Source organism: Cricetulus griseus, assembly GCF_003668045.3.
Source record: "Cricetulus griseus strain 17A/GY chromosome 1 unlocalized genomic scaffold, alternate assembly CriGri-PICRH-1.0 chr1_1, whole genome shotgun sequence".
NCBI lineage: Eukaryota > Metazoa > Chordata > Mammalia > Rodentia > Cricetidae > Cricetulus > Cricetulus griseus.
Genome location: NW_023276807.1, coordinates 271688408 through 271710367, shown reverse-complemented (window position 1 = coordinate 271710367; position 21960 = coordinate 271688408). Strand labels below are relative to the sequence as shown.

Here is a 21960-nt window from a genome sequence, read left to right as displayed (position 1 = left end):
TGTCGGTGTCACCGAGCCCGCCCGCCCGCGCCCTCTAGGCCTCCGTGAGGTCTCCACAGTTGTCCTCGGGGACCAGCCTGCAGACGCGCCCAGGGTCCGTGCCCTCTGGGGCTGGTCCCCGGTCCCTCCGTCCCCGCCCTCCCGCCCGCCACCGCCCCCCTCAGCGCCCCGCCCCACCGGACGCCCCGCCCCTAGGAGGCGGCCGCTCGCCGAGGTTGGTGGCATGGGGGAGTCGCAGCGGGCGCCGCACGCAAGACCGTCCCGAGCGAGCCCGGGCGCCGCCGCAGGCGCAGGATCCCGAGGAGGACACCTCGGGGCGTGACGCGGCTCAGAGGGCGTGGCCCAGGCTGCTGCGCCTGGCGACCCGGCGGGGACCCGGGTTCGCGTGCCGGGGGCGCACCTGGCGGCGGCTCGACCGGGCCGGACCGCGCGCTCCGGGCCCGCGGCGGCGGCGGCGGCCGGAGGATGGCGCAGCAGCCGCTCCCCGCGGCGGCGGCGGAGACTCGGAAGTTCACCCGGGCGCTGAGCAAGCCGGGCACGGCGGCGGAGCTGCGGCAGAGCGTGTCGGAGGTGGTGCGCGGCTCCGTGCTCCTGGTGAGCCAGGGCGCGCAGGTGGCGGGCGAGCGGGCGGGCGGGCGCGCGGGCCGGGCTAGTGCTCGGGTGAATCCGGAGCCGAGGGGGCAAGGACCTCGAGGGGTGGGCCCGCCGGGCGGCAGGGAGAGCTCTTGGAGGGGAGGTGCGCGGTGCGCAACTTCCAGAGTCGGAGCTCGCCCTCCCTCCCTCCCTCCCTTCCAGGGCCGGTCCTCTCTTCCCGGGAAATTTCCGCCCTCTGTCCACTTCCCTGCCCCCACGTTACCTGTCCTCTGCCAATGGGAAGTTTCTCTGTCCTCCTCCTCCCCGTCGTCGGTGCTCTGGGGGGCTTGGCAAGTGCCCCGGCCCTGCAGCGTGGAAGATGAGGTGGGGTCTTTGCACCCAGCCGGGGGTCCAGCGTGGAGTTGCTCGCACGGATGTTTTGGGTGGGCAGATCTCTCTTCTTATGACTGTTTAAGGGGTGGCTTGCTCATCTCATCCTTGGCACAAATTGCTTTGAAGTCTGGGGATTTGAGGCTAGCAGAGCGAGGCAAACCAAGACGAACCTATTCTTGGCAGCAACTCTTGGGAGAACCGGCCTCTGGGTGTGAGGAAGGTGAAGTTTTTAAAATCAACTTTTCCACAGCCAGGGACCGCCCTGCTGTATTTGGAAAAGAGGGCACGCTCAGATCGCGGGGCTGGTGCCGGGAGAGCAGCAGTCTGGGCTGGAGGGAGCTCCTGGGGCAGCTGGAAACTTTTAGCCGCTCTTGGCGTTTGTTTTCTTGAGGGGAACTTGTTTGTGGGTGTGTTTGTTGGAACTTGTGAGGAGATGGGCCTTGAAAGTAATCGTCTGTGGCCTTTGTGGTGCCGCGTGTGGGATTGCCAGGGGGCATTGTTTACGACGCAGGGCAGATGCCTCGGTTTAGTGGCAGATCCATGCCCCTCCTGGGCAGACAGGATTGCATGAATGATGCTGGTGGAGGTTGGTGTTGATTTCCATATCCAGTCTGCTCAGTTTGAGTTTTCTGTCCTTTGTCAGCCCTGCTAACTCACCCTAGATCTTTCAAGCTCCGGTTTGATCTGCGATAGACAGGGTTTTTAATTTTTTTTTTGTAACTTTCATAGAAGCTGATCATTTGAAGAATAATAGAGCAGACCTGGGAACAGAACCAGCCATCTCTTTAATATAACCCTGACTAACTTCTGTTTCTGGAGCACCATTGGTTGTTAGCTTTCTAGAATCGCCTGAGAGAGTATGTCAAGGAGAAAACCATCGGCCTCAGTAAAACCTCTGCTCTCAGCCAGAACTCTTTCTTAGTGGGGTGCTGTGCTCATCAGGGAATGTCAGGAAAAACTAAAATCAATGAAACATCTTATAGTGCTGTGATTTCCATAGTGTCCCCCACTCCCTGAAGAGAAGCTACCAGTTTTATAAGCCATTTAGGGAGGACACAGAGATGACAACATAGGCCCGGCACCTGTGTGCTGCAGTCCTTGGCCACCTGTGTGTCCTGTGTGAGGATGACCTGCCCACAGTGGCCTGTTGACTGTGAGACACGCTTCTGCTGCCTTGGTCTAATGACACCTTTAGAGGGACACTCTTAAATGTAAACAGCCAGAGACACCTTGCTGGTGTCTCAACTCCTAATCTTGTCTGTCTGTCTGTGGCCACTTGTCTGATGAAATCTGTGATGAAATAATTACAAAATACGAGGAAGCAGGTGAGCTAGCTTAGGTTCAGGGACGGCTCCTGGCTGGCCGGGGAGTGCTGTACAGGGGAGGAGCCTGGGTGAGCTGTCAAGATACTAAAAATGACCCATAAATCTCACCTTCTACTCTCTTCCCCTTGCTGCTCCTATGTCTGCCAGGAAGTCACAGCAGGTGCACCTGTCACATAAATTCCGGCCCATCTCTGTCCTATGAGGATCTAAGGTGATCCGATTCTTTCAGGAGACCAAGCAGCAGTTACGCCTCAGTCTATCATCCGTACATGCGTAGATGAAGGTGTTGGTCGGCTCTGTCTCTGGTAACTTGGGTCGGTGCTAGCCCCATCCCCACAGCTGACTCTTACGGCAGCCCTGAAGATGGCCTGAGGTTAGCAGGTTCGAGTCTAGCCAGCAGTGGATAAATAAGCAAGGTTGCAACGACAAGAGCTTTGAAGTAGGAAGGGAACTCAGATCTGAGGGTTCTTCTAAACCACTTTGTAGTAATTTGAGGAGCTTCAGAGTAAAATATACAGAATTGAGACTACCGTGGCGAACCTTTGTCTCGTCATCTGGACTAAATAATTACCAAGGGTTTGCCGAATTTGGTTTATATGCACCTCTCCTTCTCTCCCTACCCCTCTTCCTTTTCCCCCTGTCTTCCTGGTGATTGTGAGTCTCAGGCCTTTTAACACGCCTCTATACATCTAGTATTTATTTTTAGAAACTAGGAATAGTCTCTTACATGACTGTAATGCTTTTTTATGACACCAAAAATCTAATGTTTTTCAGATTTCTTGGGTTAAAAAAACACCGTTTGCTTGCTTTTTAAAAGAGTCACAAAAGTTTTGCAGGCCTTTAAGAATATGCTTAGCTTACTCATGAGCCGTAGAATTATTTATATTGGAGAAAGACTCCCATAAAGGTAGGATTCTAGTTTTGAATTCCTGATGTTTAGCATTTCAGAGCATGGTTTGCTTTTCTAGCTCTTTCCTCTTACCAACTGTGCATTCTTAGGTGTGCAACTGAACCTTCATAGGCCTCAGTGTCCTTATCTGCAGAGCAGGTGTAGTATTTGGAGTTGCTGGGAAGGGCAAACAGGTGGAGTTAAAGTTCTTAGTGCTCCATGTATTCTGGCAGCTACTTACGTCTGCTTGGTTTGTAGCTCTTTCTCTGGGCCTGGGGGCTCTTGCTCTGTTAATGGCTTGGGCTAAGTTGTTTTTAGAGTCCTTCACCTCAACTCAGCAGACTTTGTGAGCAACGCAAATACCACTGGTGACTTTCCTAGCTGTAGGAGAAGTCATCTTTGATTATTGTTATGACTGAGAATCTTCACAAGTGCAGAATTTGCTTTCCGTAATTTAGACTAGTCGAGAGGGCTGAGAGCCGCAGGTTTAAAATGTATGCTTCCCTGGCACTAATACCCGAACTGAGGCCCATCTCAGGGTTGAGAGTTGCTTTTGAATTCCTGAAGGAATTTGAACTCGGGGACTGTCAGCTGTGTTAAAGACAGTGTCTTAACAGCCCAGTTCTAAGAGAATATACCACCCAAACATAAGAGTCTTTCTTTGAAATATTTGTGTGTCATAACACTCTGGCTAGGTTTGCAGATGACCTTACGCTTAGGTATTGACATGCAAGTCATCTGGCTGCCTGTCCCCATGTCCTTACTGATCTTATCTCAGTAGGCTCTGCTTCAAACTCTCCTTGGATGTCAAAGCCCTTGCCAAGGGTACCATTCCACACGCCGCTGAGATACAGCATGTGGAGTGAAGTGACCCAGGTCAGGTCATCCCTGGCTCTTTTGTGTTACTAGAGAAGGGAGGCAGGCCAGAGGCGTGGGGAGATGATATCCTGTACTCCCCCACCCATTCAGTGTTATCTGAGGTAACCTGAGACCCGAGTTAGGGATGTTCTTTGAAATCCTCAGATAAGGTAAAACCTCATTTTGGCGATAACTTTAAATCAGATATGTTGGTACACTGACAACTGAACTGGCCCGAGCTCTCCCTCTATGTCTTTCTCCCCCCTCTGTGTCTTTCTCCACCCTCTGGGAGAGTCCTAACAAACAGAAATGTCCCAAAATACAGGAAGCAGGGTGGAGGCCTATCTCCAGCTAGATAATCAACAGCAGGTTCCATTTCTTAAGCTCCCAGTGCGTTTGGATGTTAGGGACAGTCTCTACGTGAGTAACACCATGAATTTGGTTGAATGGGAGGAAAGAATTTGTGAAACTGTTACCCACATTCTAGATGTTTATTCTGGGCCCTGGGCACTGCTGGGTGCCGAGAAGATGCTGCAACAGCAGTTCTTTGTCTGGTTAGAGCACACTTTCTGAAGAGGCAGACATTGCAGTCTCCCACAGTAAGACAGATGACGGTATGCAGGAACACGATTGACACCAAGTTAGGAGTGTGGTTCAGAGGCTGCCGTGCCGATTCCTACCGGTAACCCCAGGAGACTGAGGCAGGGGAAGCACCCTGAGTTAGACAATAGCCTGGGCGACAGAAATGAGAGCCTGTCTCAAAAATCGCACCAAAAGATTTTAAGAACAGGTGTGCAGCTTGAGCATGATTGTGTAAACCTTCAGTTCCAGGACTGCTGAGGCAGAAGCTTGAAGGCAGGGTTTACATGGGTTCACCAGACCCAGGGTAAGTGATAAATGGGCGTTTTATTGGGGAAGAACTTACACAGTTAAGAGTAATAACTGCCAAGGCCTTTCTGCTCCAGAACATGCAGTTTCTGCCCTTCCCATGTTCTCGGTGACCCTAGAGAGCAGCTGCTGCTTCTCTACCTTAAAAGGGCCACGCGTCTGCACCTGAAGCCATGCCCACAGGGTTTGGCCACTACTACAAGTTCACTGGCAAGGCGAGATGCCATTACAGAAGCTCTGCATTCCAGACAACCAGGGCCACATGGTAAGAACTGTAAAACAACCAAAAGCTCCCCAAGCCAGGCTTGCAGAGTTATTTACAAATGTGAACTTTTATTATCATAGCATAGGAAGAACCGGATCTTGATAACGCAGATACGGAGTCAGCATTTATGTAGCACATACGATGCTCTCTGGTGCTTGTGAGAACTTCAGGTCATCCCCATAAGTGGAAGGGCTGGGTCCTGAACTTCTCACCCTCAACCCTTAGCCACTCAACTGCTGCCTTCTCGTCTTCTTGTGGAGCTTCTGTTCAGCATCACAAATGCCACCTAGTTAACAGTCAGTAAAGCTGGAGACAGTGCTTGTCCTCTGGTGTTACCTGTCAGTATCTGTTGTGTGGGCACTGTGAGAGTCTTCCCCTGGGACGAGCCCTGTAATTGGTTATCCAATACCAGTTGGACAGTCCTGAAATCATGTCATGTAAGGAACTCTAAGTGGACTGAGCATGTTAGCACATTTATATATTGATGCCCTTGTATATACGTATAAAGATAATACTAAGACGTTTTGAATTTGAGAAGGGAGTAGGGGCCAACATTGGAATGAGTTGGGTGAGGAAATGATGTAATTGTACTTTAATTTGAAAATTGTAATGAATCGTACACAAAGCTTTAAAAAGAAAAACATTCCAGTAGGAACCAAAAACAAAAGTCATCAATGAATAGGCAAATCCTCAAAGAAGGGACCATAGTTAGCCAACTTATAACAGAACAACAAACATTTATTCTTGCTAGTAAAAAAATTAACCAGAACAAGACACCATTTCTGCCTGCCAGACTTGCTGATATAGAAGACTGATTTGCAAGGATGGAGTGCGCTTTGGTTTGTAGAGCTAGTTTGTATAACAGTTCCCATTCACACTTTATTATGCGAGAATCGTGTCTCCTGGAGTTTAATACCATGATGGTTGTTGTAACCTCTTTGTACTTTGACACACACACACACACACACACACACACACACACACACACAAAGAACCTTAGCATGCTTCCGTTCCATGGGTGGCCTCATTCAGGGCAGAAAGTGTGAAATGTTGACCGTGTGCAAACTGGGAAGGTCACACATTGGTATAAATAAAACCCAGGCCACTTAAGAGGCTGCCAAGGCTTTGTGTTCGAAGGACTTGAAAATGCCCGTACGAGATACCGTGGAAGGTGGTGGGTTAGTCTGAGGCTTTGGACAAGGCTCTGTTTTGTGGAACACCCTTGCTTTTTTACGAACTGGATGTTACTTGAAGAGCGCTGAGCTTCTGGGGGCCCAAAATCTCAGGTGTGGAAACTGGGTGTGCTCATAGTACTGATTCCGAGTTTTGTGGATTAAATGAGCCAATCCCGTCAAAGCTCCAGGTATGTTGTCTGACACGTTACTGAGATTTAGTAAACGTGGCTGGTTGGAGCTAAAATCACTATTAAAGGAAGTAAAATCCAGGTTGGAATATTTATAAGTATGAACCAAGATGTGATTTTACAAAGTCCATGCAGTGAAATAAGGAACATTGGGAAGGAATGCATGTTCATTCCAAAGAAACTCAGATTAAAACAAAACAAAACACGTGATTTTGGGCATACGCCGTTGGATGTGATGGGGTGTAGTTTCATAAGAGTGAGTTTGAAGGGGTGTTCTATGGTAATATCATTGTTGTTAGCACAAATCTATGTCTGTGGTGCCTGTGTAGCCTTCAACACAAACTCATTGCAGCGTGGCAATGGTTCATGTCTTTTGGATATGGGACTATGGAAAGGTCATGCTTTTGTCTTTTTTATCCACCATGTCCTTTCCTAGTTTTGTGGTTCGTGATTGCTTTTGCTATCTTGAGATTGATTGGCGGGAGAGGTGACTGAGAACGTGCTGTGTGTGGTATGTGGTAAGCCGACGGCTCCACGGAAAGTATTTCCTATGTTTTTTTTTTGTTTTGTTTTGTTTTTTTGGTTTTTTTTTGCAGGTAGACCAGTTAACTTCTGTTGTATATTTGAGCACCTGCAATTCTGTGTCACCTAGAAAAAGGAAATGAAGTCCCTCAGATTGAACAAACTGGGGAAGGAAAGGTTGAGATTTGGGAGTTAGTAGAGATGTTGACTGTGGACTGTCACAGATGGCAGGTAGTCTCTGAGGCCCTTGGTCGCTCAACTTCCTGGCTGTGGAACCTTCCTTCGATCTTTGAAACCTGCTTTCTTCACTTCCTGGCTCTGCCTGTGTTGGGTGGACCTTAGTCCTCTCTCTGACCTCTTATTCCCCGTGTCCCCACCGTGGCTACCTTCACTCTGCCCTCTGCTGTTCCCTGCCACAGGGATGCTCTCTGGAGTGTAGACTCTAATCTCTCCCCTCATTGGGCTTTCAGAAGCTTTAGTTTAGTGTGAGTCAGTCTCCCGGCTAAGCTCTGCTCGTCCATCATCTCCTGGCACCTGGCAGTGATGAATCGCAAATTCTCACTTTTCATTTCAAATCAGAGTCCTTTTTGCTTTTTGTCTTTGTTTTTATAGACAGGGTCTCACTCTGTAGTCCTGGCTGGCTTCGAACCCACTGTGTAGTCAGGGCTGGCCTTGAATTCACAGAGACCTGCCTGCCTCTGCTTCCTGAGTGCTCGGATGAAGGCAGATATTGCCACCATACCCAGCAGTGGCAGGCCTTTCTGCTGGCCTGAAAAGAGAACTCAGATCTCTGGTTGCTACAGCCTGTCATCCCCTTCTCTCTGTGCCCTGCCCTGCAGAGCTGGGGCCAGGGTCCAAGCTCTTCTCTGGGCTCTGTGCTCGACTCACCCCAACCTGGAGCACCCCCAATTTGGTGCTCCACCTTGAAGACACCCAGTGCTTGCCATGGCCCTTGGCATCTAGGTGCTCCTTAGGAGGCACCCCCACCCCCACCCCCACTGCTCACTGACTGGGCTCTTAGTTGGTCATCATGCCAGCCTCAGCAGGTTTTCGGGCTGCCTGGGATAGTAATTACCCCCTGCTCCGTCCCTCTCAGCTGCCAGGCAGGCAGGCCTCTTGCTCTCTGCATCTGCTCTCCATCTGCCCATCCACTAAGATGGACCCCTCCCGTTCTCTCCTTTCCCTTTGCACCGTCCAGCATGATTTATGCTTATTTTTTATACAGATTTAATATTCTCTGTCTTGCTGACTCTTGGTTTACTGTGTTTTCCCAGTGCCTGGTTCACAGCAGAATCTCAGTGTACATGCATACACAGGAAACGTGTGTGTGTGTGTGTGTGTGTGTGTGTGTGTGTGTGTGTGTGTGTGTACGTGTGTACACATTTTATTATTTTGGAGATAAGATCTTGCTCTATAGCCCAGGCTTGGCCTGACACCTACTGTGGTCTAGGCTGGCCCGCAAGGCTCATGGGCCATGCTCCTGTCTCAGCTCCCGAGAGCTGGGGTTGTGGGTGTGAGCTACCATGTCCTGCAGTAGTGTTTTCCTCAGTGAATAAGCAAATTCACTAAAGGTAACACGCCTGCCAGGTCTCATTTCCCCTCTTAGTTCCCCAAGTTCTCTGAGTTTCCTCCCTTGGGCCTGCTTTTCTATCCGACAGCAGGAGTTCATGACACACAGCACCCAGCAGTGGCAGGCCTTATGCTAGTTTCTTATCACCATGGAAATTCCGCCATAGTCCTTGATGTGTATCACAAGGTTGGCTCTGTGTGTTTGCTTTAGTTTAGAAAATGCAGGCCACATTGGCCATCTTACCCGCGTAGTATTTTAACCTGGCTACACATTTTGAATACCAAATAAGACTCGTTTTCTGTTATCAGACATATGTTTCCCCAGACTTTGTAGAGCACCCAAGCATGACTTTCAAACTAGGTGTTTAGGAACTCTTATTTTTCTACAAACAGAAAAGAGGTCAAATGCCACCAATTAAAATCAGCAGCCAGGTATGGTGGTGTGTGCCAGCTGTCCACCTGTGAGGAGACAGAGGCAGGGGCATTGCTGCAAGTCGAGGCCTACTTAAACATTGGCAGTGCCGGTCATTTGTTAGACAGTGAGTCACACAGAAGTACCAGGGCAGTGGTTGTGTCTCTTTTAAATGTTGATTTGCTTGGTTTCCACTCTCTTCCTGTTCGTTTTCTTTCCCATTTGTAGCTGGACTCCTCTGAGGATCTATAAAGGCACATTAGATCTGGTCAGAGCTTTGAGTCGCCATAGGGCAGACTTCCCTCCCTTCTCTTTGTTGACAGGGATAAGCAAAATTCAGATAGTGTGTGGGCAGTGACTGCTTCTTGTTTACTGACTGCTAATCTGAAAGCAAAGGTCTGAGTGAAGGCAAGAGCCACTCTGGGTCATATTTGACTCCCTTGGAGTTTATCTAAAACTCTGTTCTTAGTTTGACATACTGTGTCTTCAGAGATTTTAAGAAGCGTATGTGTATGAGTGTCTCTATGTGTATAAGCGTGCCATGTGAGTGCCTGACATGGCAGGGGTCAGTTACAGCCAGTTGTAAGCTACTATGTATGTGCTGGGAATTGAACCTGGGTCCTCTGCAAGAGAAGTAAGTGCTCTTAACTGCCGAGCCATCTTTGCAGCCCCTAGACATTTTGTCTTGCGAGAAAATGCATGTTCAGTCATGTGGATATGGAAATGTTCTCACGAAGGATGTTTACTGTGCTAAAACAGGTTATGGCAGTCTGCACACCAAACAACTCGCCTGGAAAAGAATAAGCAATGTTTTGTCCATGACAACACTTGATGAGCTCACAGATGCTGTGATGGCAAAGTGATCTTTGCTGCAGTTCTAGATTCAGCTCGGGGCTTTTTCACGGAGTGTGTTGGTGGCCTAGCACTGTCTCCTGTTTCTAGGGCCGTGTTCTTGCTCTGGTGGCAATGGGTAAGACTTGGGCTCAGGGCCTCCAGTCATCTCTCCATTTCCTGTTTCCCTTTCTTCATTCAGAGAATGGACACCCTGACAGCACTTATCCCAGAGATCTTTGTGAAGGCTTGGGTAGCTGCATATCAAGCACTTAGCATGTGAGCACTAGAGTAGGGCTTGGCACACAGTAAGTGCCCACACAGTGCTTGTGTTGTGGGTCCTGAGGACAAGACAAAGGAGAGTCATGTCACCCTTAAGCGGGCTGCCTGTGGAGAGCAATTCCTGATGCACATTTATAATGTAAGAATGAGGCAGAATATAGGAGTGCAGGCAGCCATGTCCGTGAACTATCACAGCAAGAAAGGAACTGCAGGAAAAGGCAGGAATGTGGCATGTTCTGTGCTCATTTGATGATTGTCAGGTGTTGGACTTCCATGCATTAATAAACAAGGAAGGCTGTGCATCTTAGTGTCTGTACAGGTGTGCACGGCCATGTGTTCCCGAGGTGTGAGCACCTGCACAGGTGTGCACGGCCACGTGTTCCCTGAGGTGTGAGCGCCTGTACAGGTGTGCACGGCCACGTGTTCCCTGAGGTGTGAGCGCCTGTACAGGTGTGAGCACCTGCACAGGTGTGCATGGCCACGTGTTCCCGAGGTGTGAGCGCCTGCACAGGTGTGCATGGCCACGTGTTCCCTGAGGTGTGAGCGCCTGTACAGTTGTGCACGGCCACGTGTTCCCTGAGGTGTGAGTGCCTGTACAGTTGTGCATGGCCACATGTTCCCTGAGGTGTGAGCACCTGCACAGGTGTGCATGGCCACGTGTTCCCTGAGGTGTGAGTGCCTGTACAGTTGTGCACGGCCACGTGTTCCCTGAGGTGTGAGCGCCTGTACAGGTGTGCACGGCCACGTGTTCCCTGAGGTGTGAGCACCTGCACAGGTGTGCATGGCCACGTGTTCCCTGAGGTGTGAGCGCCTGTACAGGTGTGCACGGCCACGTGTTCCCGAGGTGTGAGCACCTGCACAGGTGTGCATGACAACATGTTCTGGAGGTGTGAGTGCGTGTGTTCCTGAGGTGTGAGTACCTGTATAGGTGTGCATGGCCATGTGTTCCTGAGTTAAGGCCATGTGTGCTTTTTGGTAGTAAAATATTGTCAGTTGGGATTGGTGTGGTAGTTTGAGCTTATGGGGGCCAAATACAGTCAGAGGGAGTGGCACTATTAGGAGGTGTGGCCTTGTTGGAGGAAGTGTGTCAGTGTGGAGGTGGGCTTTGAGGTCTCATATTCTCAAGCCACACCCAGTGTCTCAGACCACTTCCTGTTGCCTGAAGCTCAAGATGTAGGAATCTCAGCTCCTCCTCCAGCACCACGTCTGCCTGCATGCCACATGTCCCCCCATGATGATAATGGACTGAACCTCTGAAACTGTAAATTAAATGTTCTCCTTTGTAAGGGTTGCTGTGGTCATGTGTCTCTTCACAGCAATGGAAACCCTAACTAAGTTTGTTGGTAAAGTGCTTACCAAGCAAACGTGAGAAACTGAGTGGTTGTGTGTGCTGGTGTCTGCCAGCAGTCTGTTCTCTGGGGAAGTGGAGACAAGACGATGTGGCCCACTGGCCCAACAGCCTATTCTAATTGGTGAGTTTCAGGCCCCAGTGAGAAACCATGCCTCAGAAAAGAAGGTGGATGGATCCCGAAGCATGACATCTAGGTTGTTTCTGTCTTCCGTGATCACTTACACACACACACACACACACACACACACACACACACACACACACACACTGCTTCTGTCAAACAGCCAAGAACCTTGAATTCACTTCTTATAAAAGAGGCTCATGGGACTGGAGAGATGGCTCAGAGGTTAAGAGCACCAACTGCTCTTCCAGGGGTCCTGAGTTCAATTCCCAGAAACCACATGGTGGCTCACAACCATCCGTTATGAAATCTGGTGCCCTCTTCTGGTGTGCAGATATACATGGAAGCAGAATGTTGTATACATAATAAATAAAATCTTTAAAAAAAAAGAGGCTTATGTGAAACCATGAAATTATTTGTTTTACGGCTTTATAATGTCAACTTCCTCCCCTGTCCCCCCCCAAAAAAAAAAAACCCAAAAAACAAAATTCATCTTGCCTGAACCTCTGGAATTAGTAGACGATTTTAGTTTTCTGTTTTTTGTTTTTTTTTTTTTTTTTTTTTTTTTTTTAATTTTTTAGTGGGGTAACTGAAGGCCACAGAAAGGAACTTACTTATTTACCATTACATGGCTAAAATTTACAATTTATTTTTCTTCTAGCAGAATGGTTAGAGACTGCCTGTATTTGTATATTTTTAGATGTATTCCTTCCCTTTTTTTTTTTTTTTTTTTTTTTTGAGATAGTCTCACGCTGTAGCTCAGGCTGGTCTTCAACCCACCACTGTATAGCTCAGGTGGGTCTCCATCTGGAGGCAGCCCCCCTGCCTCAGACTCCTGGGTGCTGGGATTACAGACATGAGCCACTGTGCCTGGCCAAGGTACCATTTTAGATCACAATTTTGTGAGAGCTCCTCAGTGCTGAACTTGAGCCCACTGGAAAGTACCACAAATTCTCTGGGCTGACAGAAGTTTGTGTCGTGCAGATGAGAGCTGACTGTTTGGAGATGGAAGGTCACTTACAGGTTAACTGGTCTAGCTTCCTAATTTTAGAGGCAGATGAGGTCCATCCTGGGTAAGAGATCGTCTGTGGCCATAGCTAGTGTTAGAGGCCAGAACAAAGTCTGCTCTGTTGACTCCTGGTCCATTGGACTTTCCCCTGACGGCAGGAAATAATGGCTTTGACGTTGTCTGTTTTCATCTCAAGTAACTACAGACCGTGCTAATCAGATCATAGCAGAGTGTGAAGCATCTGTTTATACTCTGAATCTCATCCTCCTGTGTGTGTTTTAATGGTCCTGGGCCAGATTGAAGGTGGAATTGACATTCATGATTCTCTAAGTCCAGAGAAGAGGTGTTTTATTAGGATGAAGGAGACAGAAACAAAACAAACCGTCACAAAATTCATTTGATGGCAACTGTATCAGTAACTGGTGAAGGACCAATGGAGAGTAGTCAAATAACGACTTCCGGATGGACGGTGTCAAACCGTTTTATATGTAAACCCTTCAGTTGAAATAGTTAATAGGTCTCTCTCTAAAGTTAAAGATGGTGTGTGTGTGTGTCTGTGTGTCTGTGTGTGTGTGTGTGTGCTCTTGTGTGTGTGTGCGTGTGTTGTGTGTGTGCGTGTGTTGTGTGTGTTGTGTGTGTGCGTGTGTTGTGTGCGCGCAGATCACGGTGCACATGTGGAGGTCAGAGGACAACTTCTGGGAGTTGTTTCTCTCCTTCCACCATGTAGGTCCTGCATCAAATTCAGGTTGTAAGAAGACTTGGTAGCAAGTGTCTTTACCCATTTGAACTCTCTGGCCCAGATATTAAAGTTTTTGTTTGTTTGTTTGTTTGTTTGTTTGGTTTTTCAAGACAGGGTTTCTCTGTGGCTTTGGAGGCTGACCTGGAACTTGCTCTTGTAGACCAGGCTGGTCTCAAACTCACAGAGATCCATCTGCCTCTGCCTCCCTATTGCTGGGATTAAAGGCATGTGCCACCAACGCCTGGCCAGATATTAAGTTTTTAAGGGACTTTATTGGTTTACCACTAACCACAGAGATTCCTGACTGTTGCCGATTTCCCCTGGAGGAGTTAATATACTAACTAGGTCTCCTGAGTAAGCACGCTGGCATTGGGATTTCTGTGTGAGAGGTGTCATGAAAGAAGAGGAGGGTGTGCCGGTGTGAGTGTCTTGAGTTGGGAACCATCACACTTGACAAATTCCCTTCATAGGCTGGAGTTTTAATGCCGGAGGAGGATTTGAAGATAGGCATGCGTGCTCTGCTTCTAATGCTAACTCATCTCTCCAGCCCCCCATGTTTGGTTAGTTTTAGATTAGGGTGTGCGAATGTATAACTACTGCTCATGAGTCCTCTGCACCACCAGACAGTGGTAAGTTTGCTTCCTGGTGAGGTGAGGGTGGCATTACGCAGGAGGTATATTAAGTATAGCCTTAGATTTTAGTTGCGCATGACCAGAACCAGGAGGGCTGTGAAGCAGAAATCTGAGCACCCCTGTTGCTTAGGCCGGGGGAGCGTGTGGAATTATCTGCTTCCAGATAAACCATTACAGACAGATGAGGCTCCTCACCAAAGAAAGGATTAGCAGGGAGACATTAGGGCCCTTCATTTTTCAGAGTGTTTTAAAAGCCATCTGGCTAGTCCACTTTAAAGTATCCAACCATGGCCAATGCAGGCTTAGCCATGGGCATACCCCCCCACCCAGGTGCTTTCTACCCTTGGGTCTTCATGGCTGACATTCTGAATTTACACCAATGTTCTGATCAATGTCAATGAATCTGTCTCTCTCTGTCTCCCTTCCCCTTCTTTTCCCTCCCCTTTCTTCCCCTCTCCCCTTGTCCCCAGGTTAGCCTGGAATTCCCTGTGTAGCCAGGCTAGCCTCTGGAACTCCTGGCCCTCCCTCCTTAGCCTCCAGAGTCCTAAGGTTGAAACTATGGGCCACCACGCCTGGCTTCCAGTCTCTCCTTTAAGGGAAAATGAAAGGGAACCTTATGAACAGTGACTTCATAAACAATCATCTAGAGAAAGGATATGTAGTCTGTTAACTTGTTTCCTGTCTCATGCCCAGTCCTATAGTTGACTTGTTGGAGGTAAGTGAAGAGATTATCTTGTGTATGGGGCCTAGTTCTGTTTTGGGTGTGAAGTTCTTCAGTGTTTCCAAATACAGGCAAAGTCACCGTGAGGATTGATGAATAGATGTTCCTCCTGCTTTCCTTTGCTCCATATGATGGTAGATGTCGTCTCTGAAATGCCACCTTCCCCTGGTGCCCTAACACCGTCTTGCGGCCTGCCTCCTAGTTAACACGGTTGCAATGGTGGCTGCCTTTCATGTCTTTCAGTTCTGCTAGCCTTTTCCTAGAAGAACAGGTCCACACTTCCCTGTCTCCTTTCAGAGCTTGGCTGCTTCCTTCCCTTCCCAGTAACTTATTTGTTCTTGATTCTCTCTTTCTGTGAAGACATCTGTGAAGTCCAGAAGAAAGGTTGCTCCAGGCCTGTGGGGAAGTGAGATGGGGATTTTTTTATTTGAAGCGGTCAGCTTGGGCAGCAGGAATATGTGTGAAGTAGGGAGCAGGTGGATGCTCACCTTCCCCTGGGTGGAGAGGGCGTTAGAGGGGACCCGTGGGCACTGGCATCCCCTCAGGCTCAGCTTGAGAATTTGGTTGGATGTGGTGAACTGTTTCCCACAGTCTGCGTGGGGGCCCGTTGGCTTACTGGCTGTGAAGAGGCAGCCATGCCTTTTGAGGTACCCAAGCTCCTGTTTGAGCTTTACCTGTCCCTGCTCTTCTCTACCTTGACTCTGTAGATGTGGTGTGCAGGGCTTGACAGTCCTCTTTCCCTTTGTTCCCCAGACGCTTGCAGTCTGACCCTGTTTTCTGGGCAGTGATTCCCTGAGCCTGTGCCGTTTCCTAACTCCGTCCTTTCTCTGAACAGGACCAGTTTGTCTTCCTGAGAAAGCTGGAGTCTTGAGTGATACACCAGAAGGGCTGTTTCTGGGGCCCTGACTATGTGAGGCCCTAATTCTTCCTTTCTCTTTTGCCAGGGTGACAGGGTAGTGAGCCGCTGGCTGACAAGGGAATATCGATGCCCAGCTTTTGTTTCTGTCCTGTGCAGCCTGGGGGGGGCGGGGGACGACTCAGAGGGGATGTTTTCCCTCGCAGGACCAACCCAATCATTCGGTACTGAGAAAGCAGGAAAACAGGTTTTCCTGTTCCGCTGCTGTGAACACAAAGCAGACAAGCAGGCAGAGATGGCCATATCCTGCCCAGCAGGCTGGCCAGGCCAGCCCTGCAGAGGCAGACAGACAGACAGACACGCCTCATTCTTTCCGTGTCTTTGAGGGAACCAAGGAGCTGGGAAGGCAAGGGGATGGATACCCAGCAGGCCAGCTCCATGCAGCTTTTCCTTTATTTATGGTGTTTAATGAGAACATTACAAACGTGCGCTTTGTGATTTTAAAAAGCAGTTAGAGAGCTATAAACATTGACAGATTAGAAAAGTGAGGTCCCCCCCTTTCTGCTCCCCACAAGGTCATGTTAAGTTTGCCTGGGAGGGAGCAGTGAAGTGTATAACAAATGTAAACTTTATATTAAAGTCCTGCTTTAACTCGAAGACTTCTTGCTGCATTAGGCTGTCACACGCCGTGAGATCCATTCTTGGCTACATCAAGGAGTCTTCCCTCACCACAAGAGGAAAACACATTACAGGAAAACCAGAAAGCTTGTATTGGCATCTAAACAGTGAGAAACGTGGAAGTAGGAAGATCAAGATCTTCCTGGAGTGATGCTGATGGGGAAGGCCTGCCTGGGACCCTCCGCAAACCAACCGCCCTGTCCTGCTGGCACTTTCTCATGGGACTTGGTTCTTTGAACCCGGCCTGCCTCTCTGCCACAGACCCAGACATGACCATCCAGTCCTTACGAGGCTCCAGGGTTTAACTCACTGGGACAGAGGGAATGAAAACGACACAGAAAAGCTGGGATCAGGTGGACTGGGCGCTCTCAGATGGGGAAGCCATGGCACCCCCATAAACTCTGTGTTTATTATATAGAGTTGAACAGGGGCACAGGGCTAGGGCATACGGATGAACAAGAAGGGGTAGCTGATTTTGGTAGGAGTGGTGGTGGCAGTCTGTGTAGGGGAGCAGTGGGGTGGGGAGGAAGCTATGTGGGCATTCTCTGCCTACACTGTCAGCCCTTGTCAGATCTTCTAAGCCTCGCCTGGGCAAGGCTTTGCCACCCCCATGGGGCGGAGGCATTGGGGTCCCTGACATGGCTGTGCGTATGTCAGCAGCACGCATCCACCCAGGACTTCACCCCTGCCATGTGGCCATTCCAAATTTAGTTCAAGGAAGCCAGGTAGTTGTGAGGTGAAACTCACTTGAGTGAAACTATTCACTCAAGTGCCCTCTGAGTCTTGTGGGGGTGGGGGTGGGGGTGGGGTTCAATCTGTGAGGGACAGATTCGTGTTATGGAGTGGGGTGTGTGAGAGAGTCTTGGGGTTGAAGGAGCAGTTGAGGGGTAGAATCAGTGTTCTTCTGAGAGGGAATGCCCTGCCCTACAGCCTTCCTGTCCTTCCTTCCTGCCCTTACCTTTCCTGTTCTTCTAGAGTATTGACAAATGCTGAGGTATTGTAGGGAGTGAAGTGTGGGCGCCGCTGTTTTACCTCAGTAAATATTTATAGAGCGGCTGTCAGCACAGCGTACTTCCAGTGAATTTATTTTACAAGGCAGATTTCGTACAGCGTGGGGCTAAACAGTCTTGGGGGCTTTTTTTGTCTTTGGATATACATTTGCCAACGGATCTACTAATTGTTTTATTTTTAAGGATTGTAGGATTAATGTGGCAGACGAAAAGTGTGGGTCTGGATCATCTTTTGATTTGGGTAACCCATTTAACAAAATGCCCACAGAATATTGTTACTTCAGCAGCAGCTGAAGATGGGTCTGTATCTAGGACAGGCATCTGTGACCCCAGAGACCCGATAGCGTGTCGAAGGACATAAATAGGTAATCGGATCCCATAAAAAGAGGGACAGAAACTTCAAAAAGACACACTGAGAGTATTATATGGTTGGAGGGGAAAGGCCCCCGACAGGAGTGGAAAGGCCCCCGACAGGAGTGACAGACCAAGACCAGAAAGATAAGGGAAATGAGCTCCATGAAAGTATTACTATGCCGTAGCCAAAGGGAAGCAGTGTGCACACAGGCTTGGATGGAAACAGGAACTGAGAACGGCTCAATAAATAAAGCCCATGGCACCAAAGAGGAGCAGTGGGGTTGGGGGTCGATTCCAGACAGGTGATAGGAGCCCAGTGTGAAAGACCCTGCAGGGCATTAAACAGTGTGTGGGATTGTGCAGTCATGCAAGACATGAAAATACAGACCTCAACTATGTTTCCTTTGAGCTAGCCAGCACACCCTGCGGATGAAATTGAGAAAACATTTACAACGGTATCGTAAAGAATGAGATACCTGGGAGTTTTAACAAAAGAAGCACATGACTTGTATACCAACATTAAAACAGTGAAGCAGGTACAGTAATACAGCAATGCTTCCTTCCATCCCCAGCACTGGGAATAAAGAAACGAAAACGCCAAATAAATGGAAAAAGACAAAGACATTTCATGTTAACAAACTGGCATATAGGACTTCATATATCCCAGGCTGATCTTTAAACGATACCTAGCCAAGGATGACTTTGAATTTGTGGTCCGTCTGTCTCCACCTCTACAGTACTGGGGTTATAGGCCTCTACTGTACTACTGCACAAAGTTTAATGCTGAATGAAATAATAATAATAAAAAAAGGAACATGACTGCTCCTAGGTCTGGTGGAGGAGAGAGTTTACTCTAGGTGTGTGGGAGAGCACAGCCATTGGCAGGGGCAGCCGGAAGAGTTCAACGTGGACATGACCAGACTGAGCTGTGCCATGTGAGGAGTGTGGGGCGGGGGGCAACCCTGTAACAGGTAAGGACCGAGGGATACTGGGAGCCAGGCCCACTTTGATATGTTTAATAGGCACCTCAGCTGTTTGTCCTGGGTTTGAAACCCAACAAGGGCTGGAACTGTGCCCGGTAGACAAGTTCTCTTGGGTAGAACACCCGATCCCCAAATTGCATCTTAATATTGTTAATATAGTAGCAGTAGTATCCTGGCGTGCTGCTCTAGTAATTGTCCTTTTCTTGTGCCTGTAAATACCCATGGAAGCCAGTACAGGTTTAACAAGGGTTGTGAGGAAATGCGAGTAACCTAAGATAGCAAAGACGGTATCAAAGAAGCAACCAGCCAGATTGGGAAGAGGTGCACTCCCTGACGTCAAAACCTAGCACTAAGCTAATGGTGTGATGACGGTATGGGAAGAGAGTGTTCTGTGTGCTCAGTGACTTTAGATTTATTTACTCGTGTGAGATTTTTTCCCCTGCACATATGTACGTGTGCTGTACTGTTGAATGGGGATTTTAATGATGCAAACTTTTGGGTTTATCCCTAGAGATTATTGAGTATCAGATTTGATTAAAGTTGAGCTGCCTAAAATTTGAGGCCAGAGGAGCTTGTGAGAGTCCCCGGTGGAGAGTGTGTGGGGTTCATACAAGTCATTCAAGTAGTGGAAGGACTGGACTGAGGTGGAGGGCGGGAGAGAGAGAGCTGTGTTACCGAAGCAAGCAGCAGTAGTCCTGGGGTTACCCTTAGCTTCTGAGCTATTGAGTAAGAGATGCAAGTGTGCACTGGACTCCTAACAGCCATAAGTCAGGGAAGGACAGAGGCGCAGATTCAGTGCGGCCAATGTGTGATTGCCAGGTGTGGCCCAAGGACCTTCAAGAGGTGGCTCAGTGCTTCCTAACCTGCTTTCCTGGGCTCCACCTCATTTCCCAAGTGACTTCATTTGAATACAGTGGTATAGCTTGTGGGTGTTAGAGTATGGCGTGGGTGTGTGGTGGGGGTGCTTAATGAGTGGCCCAGCCTCTGTGTGTGTGTGTGTGTGTGTGTGTGTGTGTGCGCGTGTGCGTGCGCGCGCATACGTGCGCACGTGCGTACGTTGGAGCTCACGAGTGGCCCAGCATGTGTACCACACAGAACTGGTCTGGCCTAGCTGTGAGGGTCCTGAGCCAAACTGAGCACAAGCAGATGGCCCTTTTGGCTCTTGAAACAAAACTAAATTATGTGTGTGGGGAAGGGGGCACGTGGGTGTGAGGGCCTGGAGAAGCATCACATCCCCTTGAGGCTGGAGATTTAGGCATTCTTGCAAGCCATCAATCTCTCTTAACGACCGAGCCATTTCTCCAGCACCTCTCTGGCTCTTCATCTGCCTGGTGTAGAGCCTGGCACCTCGTGGCTGTGGGAGGACCTGTGCTAATGTATCCACTACTGTTACCTGGGGGTCTGAATCCCTTAGGCCGAGGCTCTTGAAGTTGGGGAATTCTGTTTCCTGGTTTGTTGGTCATATGTTAGGCATGGGAGAGAGATTATGCAAATGCCTGGAAGCTCTTCCCTCTCCCATCCTGTTTCGGCATAGCCTTCTGCCTGTTGAATATTGTCTGGTGGAAGCTGTTGGATTGATTCTCTAGGTCTCATCAGTCTACAGTATAACGGAATTACCGTGTTACCAGCATAAGAAAAATCACTGAATGGCGGTAACGTCAAACTTAAAGCATGGTGATTAGTTTACTGTCCTAAGTGGAGTGCCTGCTTGATTGTTGAATGTGCCAGAAGGCAGCCTGGAACTCCAAGACTGCTTATCTGCATTTTCAAGTTTGTCCTCTCTGAGGAGAGGAAGTTACTTTCTAAGAGCTCCAAAGCTGTTGGGTTTACTGAGGTGTCACTGTGCCTTCAACCTGTACTTTACAAACTGCACTTAACTTTTTCATTATTGAAGGTGTCAGGTTAGTGTTAGAGGAACTTTAAAGTTCTAATATAAATATTATTTTATTTGGGGAATATTATGCATTTGCAAGAGGTGGAAATTCCCTGTAGGCAAAGTCCCCTCTATCAGTGGTAAACACATCAGGAAATCCCACTGACCAGTACAGCCACGACTTTCCTCCCTGTTTAGGAATTAGGATTTAGAATTATCATTTTTTCTTATTTTATATTTATCTGTTTTGTGCTGTTAGATTGCAGACCCAGCATATTATCTCCTGGTATTTTGAAACTATTTTTTTTCCTCTCATGTGTATGCTAGGGGATTGTCTGTTGTTGTTGCTATTAATATTATTCTCAGTTGCAAGTGACAGAAACGCTAACCAATGTAAGCATAAAATGTTTGTGTCTTGAGATTTTATTTATTTTTAAGATTTGTGTGTGTCTGTTTATTTGCATGTGCAGGCAGATACTGTGGGGGCCAGAAGGGGCATCAGAGTTCCTGGAGCTGGAGTTACAGGCAGTTGTGAGAAACCTTTAGAGTGCCAGGAACGAAACTTGGGTTCACTGCAAGATCAGCAAAGGCTCTTAACCACGGAGCGGTCTCTTAGCCCCGGACGGGTGCGTTTTAAAAATGCAGTGTCTCAGAATTCCTTACTGGCCAGGGATTCAGCTGTGTGTGTTGAGGGCTTCCCGGCTATGAAGCCTTTCCTGGTGAAGTCAAGACGGTGCTGGCTGCTAAGGCTGCCAGCCTGAGTTGGTTCCCTGTCCTGCCTGGTGGAAGAAGCAAACTCACTCCTTCAAGGTGTCCTCTGACCTCCACAGGCTCCAGTGTGTGTTCTCTACAGTTGAAAATAGGATACTCAGAAAGAAATACGTACGTCTGCGTCTCAGACCAGCTCTTGCCCACTAGTGAGGGAGCTGGCTCTGATGCCCACCCCTGGAACCCTCCACTGTGGCCCTTGCTGTGGGATTATTAGGGGAATGCGGCTTCCAGAATCCCCGGCCTTCCTCAAAGCCAGAAGCCAGATTTGGTTCCTTGGCTTCAGGGAAGCCCTGTGGGTCAGGCTGTGAATGAGCTGGGCCTCCAGGGATGGGGTAGAAATGAGGAACACTTGGGTGGGGGGGGTGCCAAAAGGTGTCCCCTCTGTGAAGATTATCATCGTTGTTGTTGTTATTTTGCTTTAAAAACTAAGGCTGGAAGCAGTTGTTGCCACAAACCTAAGTCCACTCAGAAACAACTTTGGATTCATGTGCCTTTGTCTGGATAAGTGAGAGTTAGTATTTATTCAGGGAAGCCTGGGTCTACATCTCTAAATGACCCTTACAGACATAGTTTTTCCCTCTTAAGAGTTACAAAGTACAATACCTTTATAAAGGTATTAACTGTATAATAATAGTTTTTGAAAACTTAGTCTTTAAGTCTTGATGTTTTCCGTGAAGATCTGTTTTAAAAGA

General features: G+C 48.6%; 1 protein-coding gene across 5 annotated transcripts in view; it reads left to right on the top strand.

Annotated features, from left to right (window-relative positions):
• The first annotated feature begins 237 nt into the window (after positions 1 to 237).
• The window catches only part of Dock9 (dedicator of cytokinesis 9), a 253751-nt gene continuing 232028 nt past the window's right edge, over positions 238 to 21960 (top strand). For 3 of the 5 annotated variants that reach the window (XM_027389671.2, XM_027389670.2, XM_027389666.2), the window contains exon 1: positions 239 to 594. In XM_027389671.2, coding sequence (XP_027245472.1) covers positions 466 to 594 — 129 coding nt within the window. In that variant the 5' untranslated portion in view covers positions 239 to 465. Of the gene's footprint in view, positions 595 to 21960 lie in introns of all 5 variants that reach the window. The other 2 variants (XM_027389665.2, XM_027389660.2) reach the window with 1 other exon arrangement.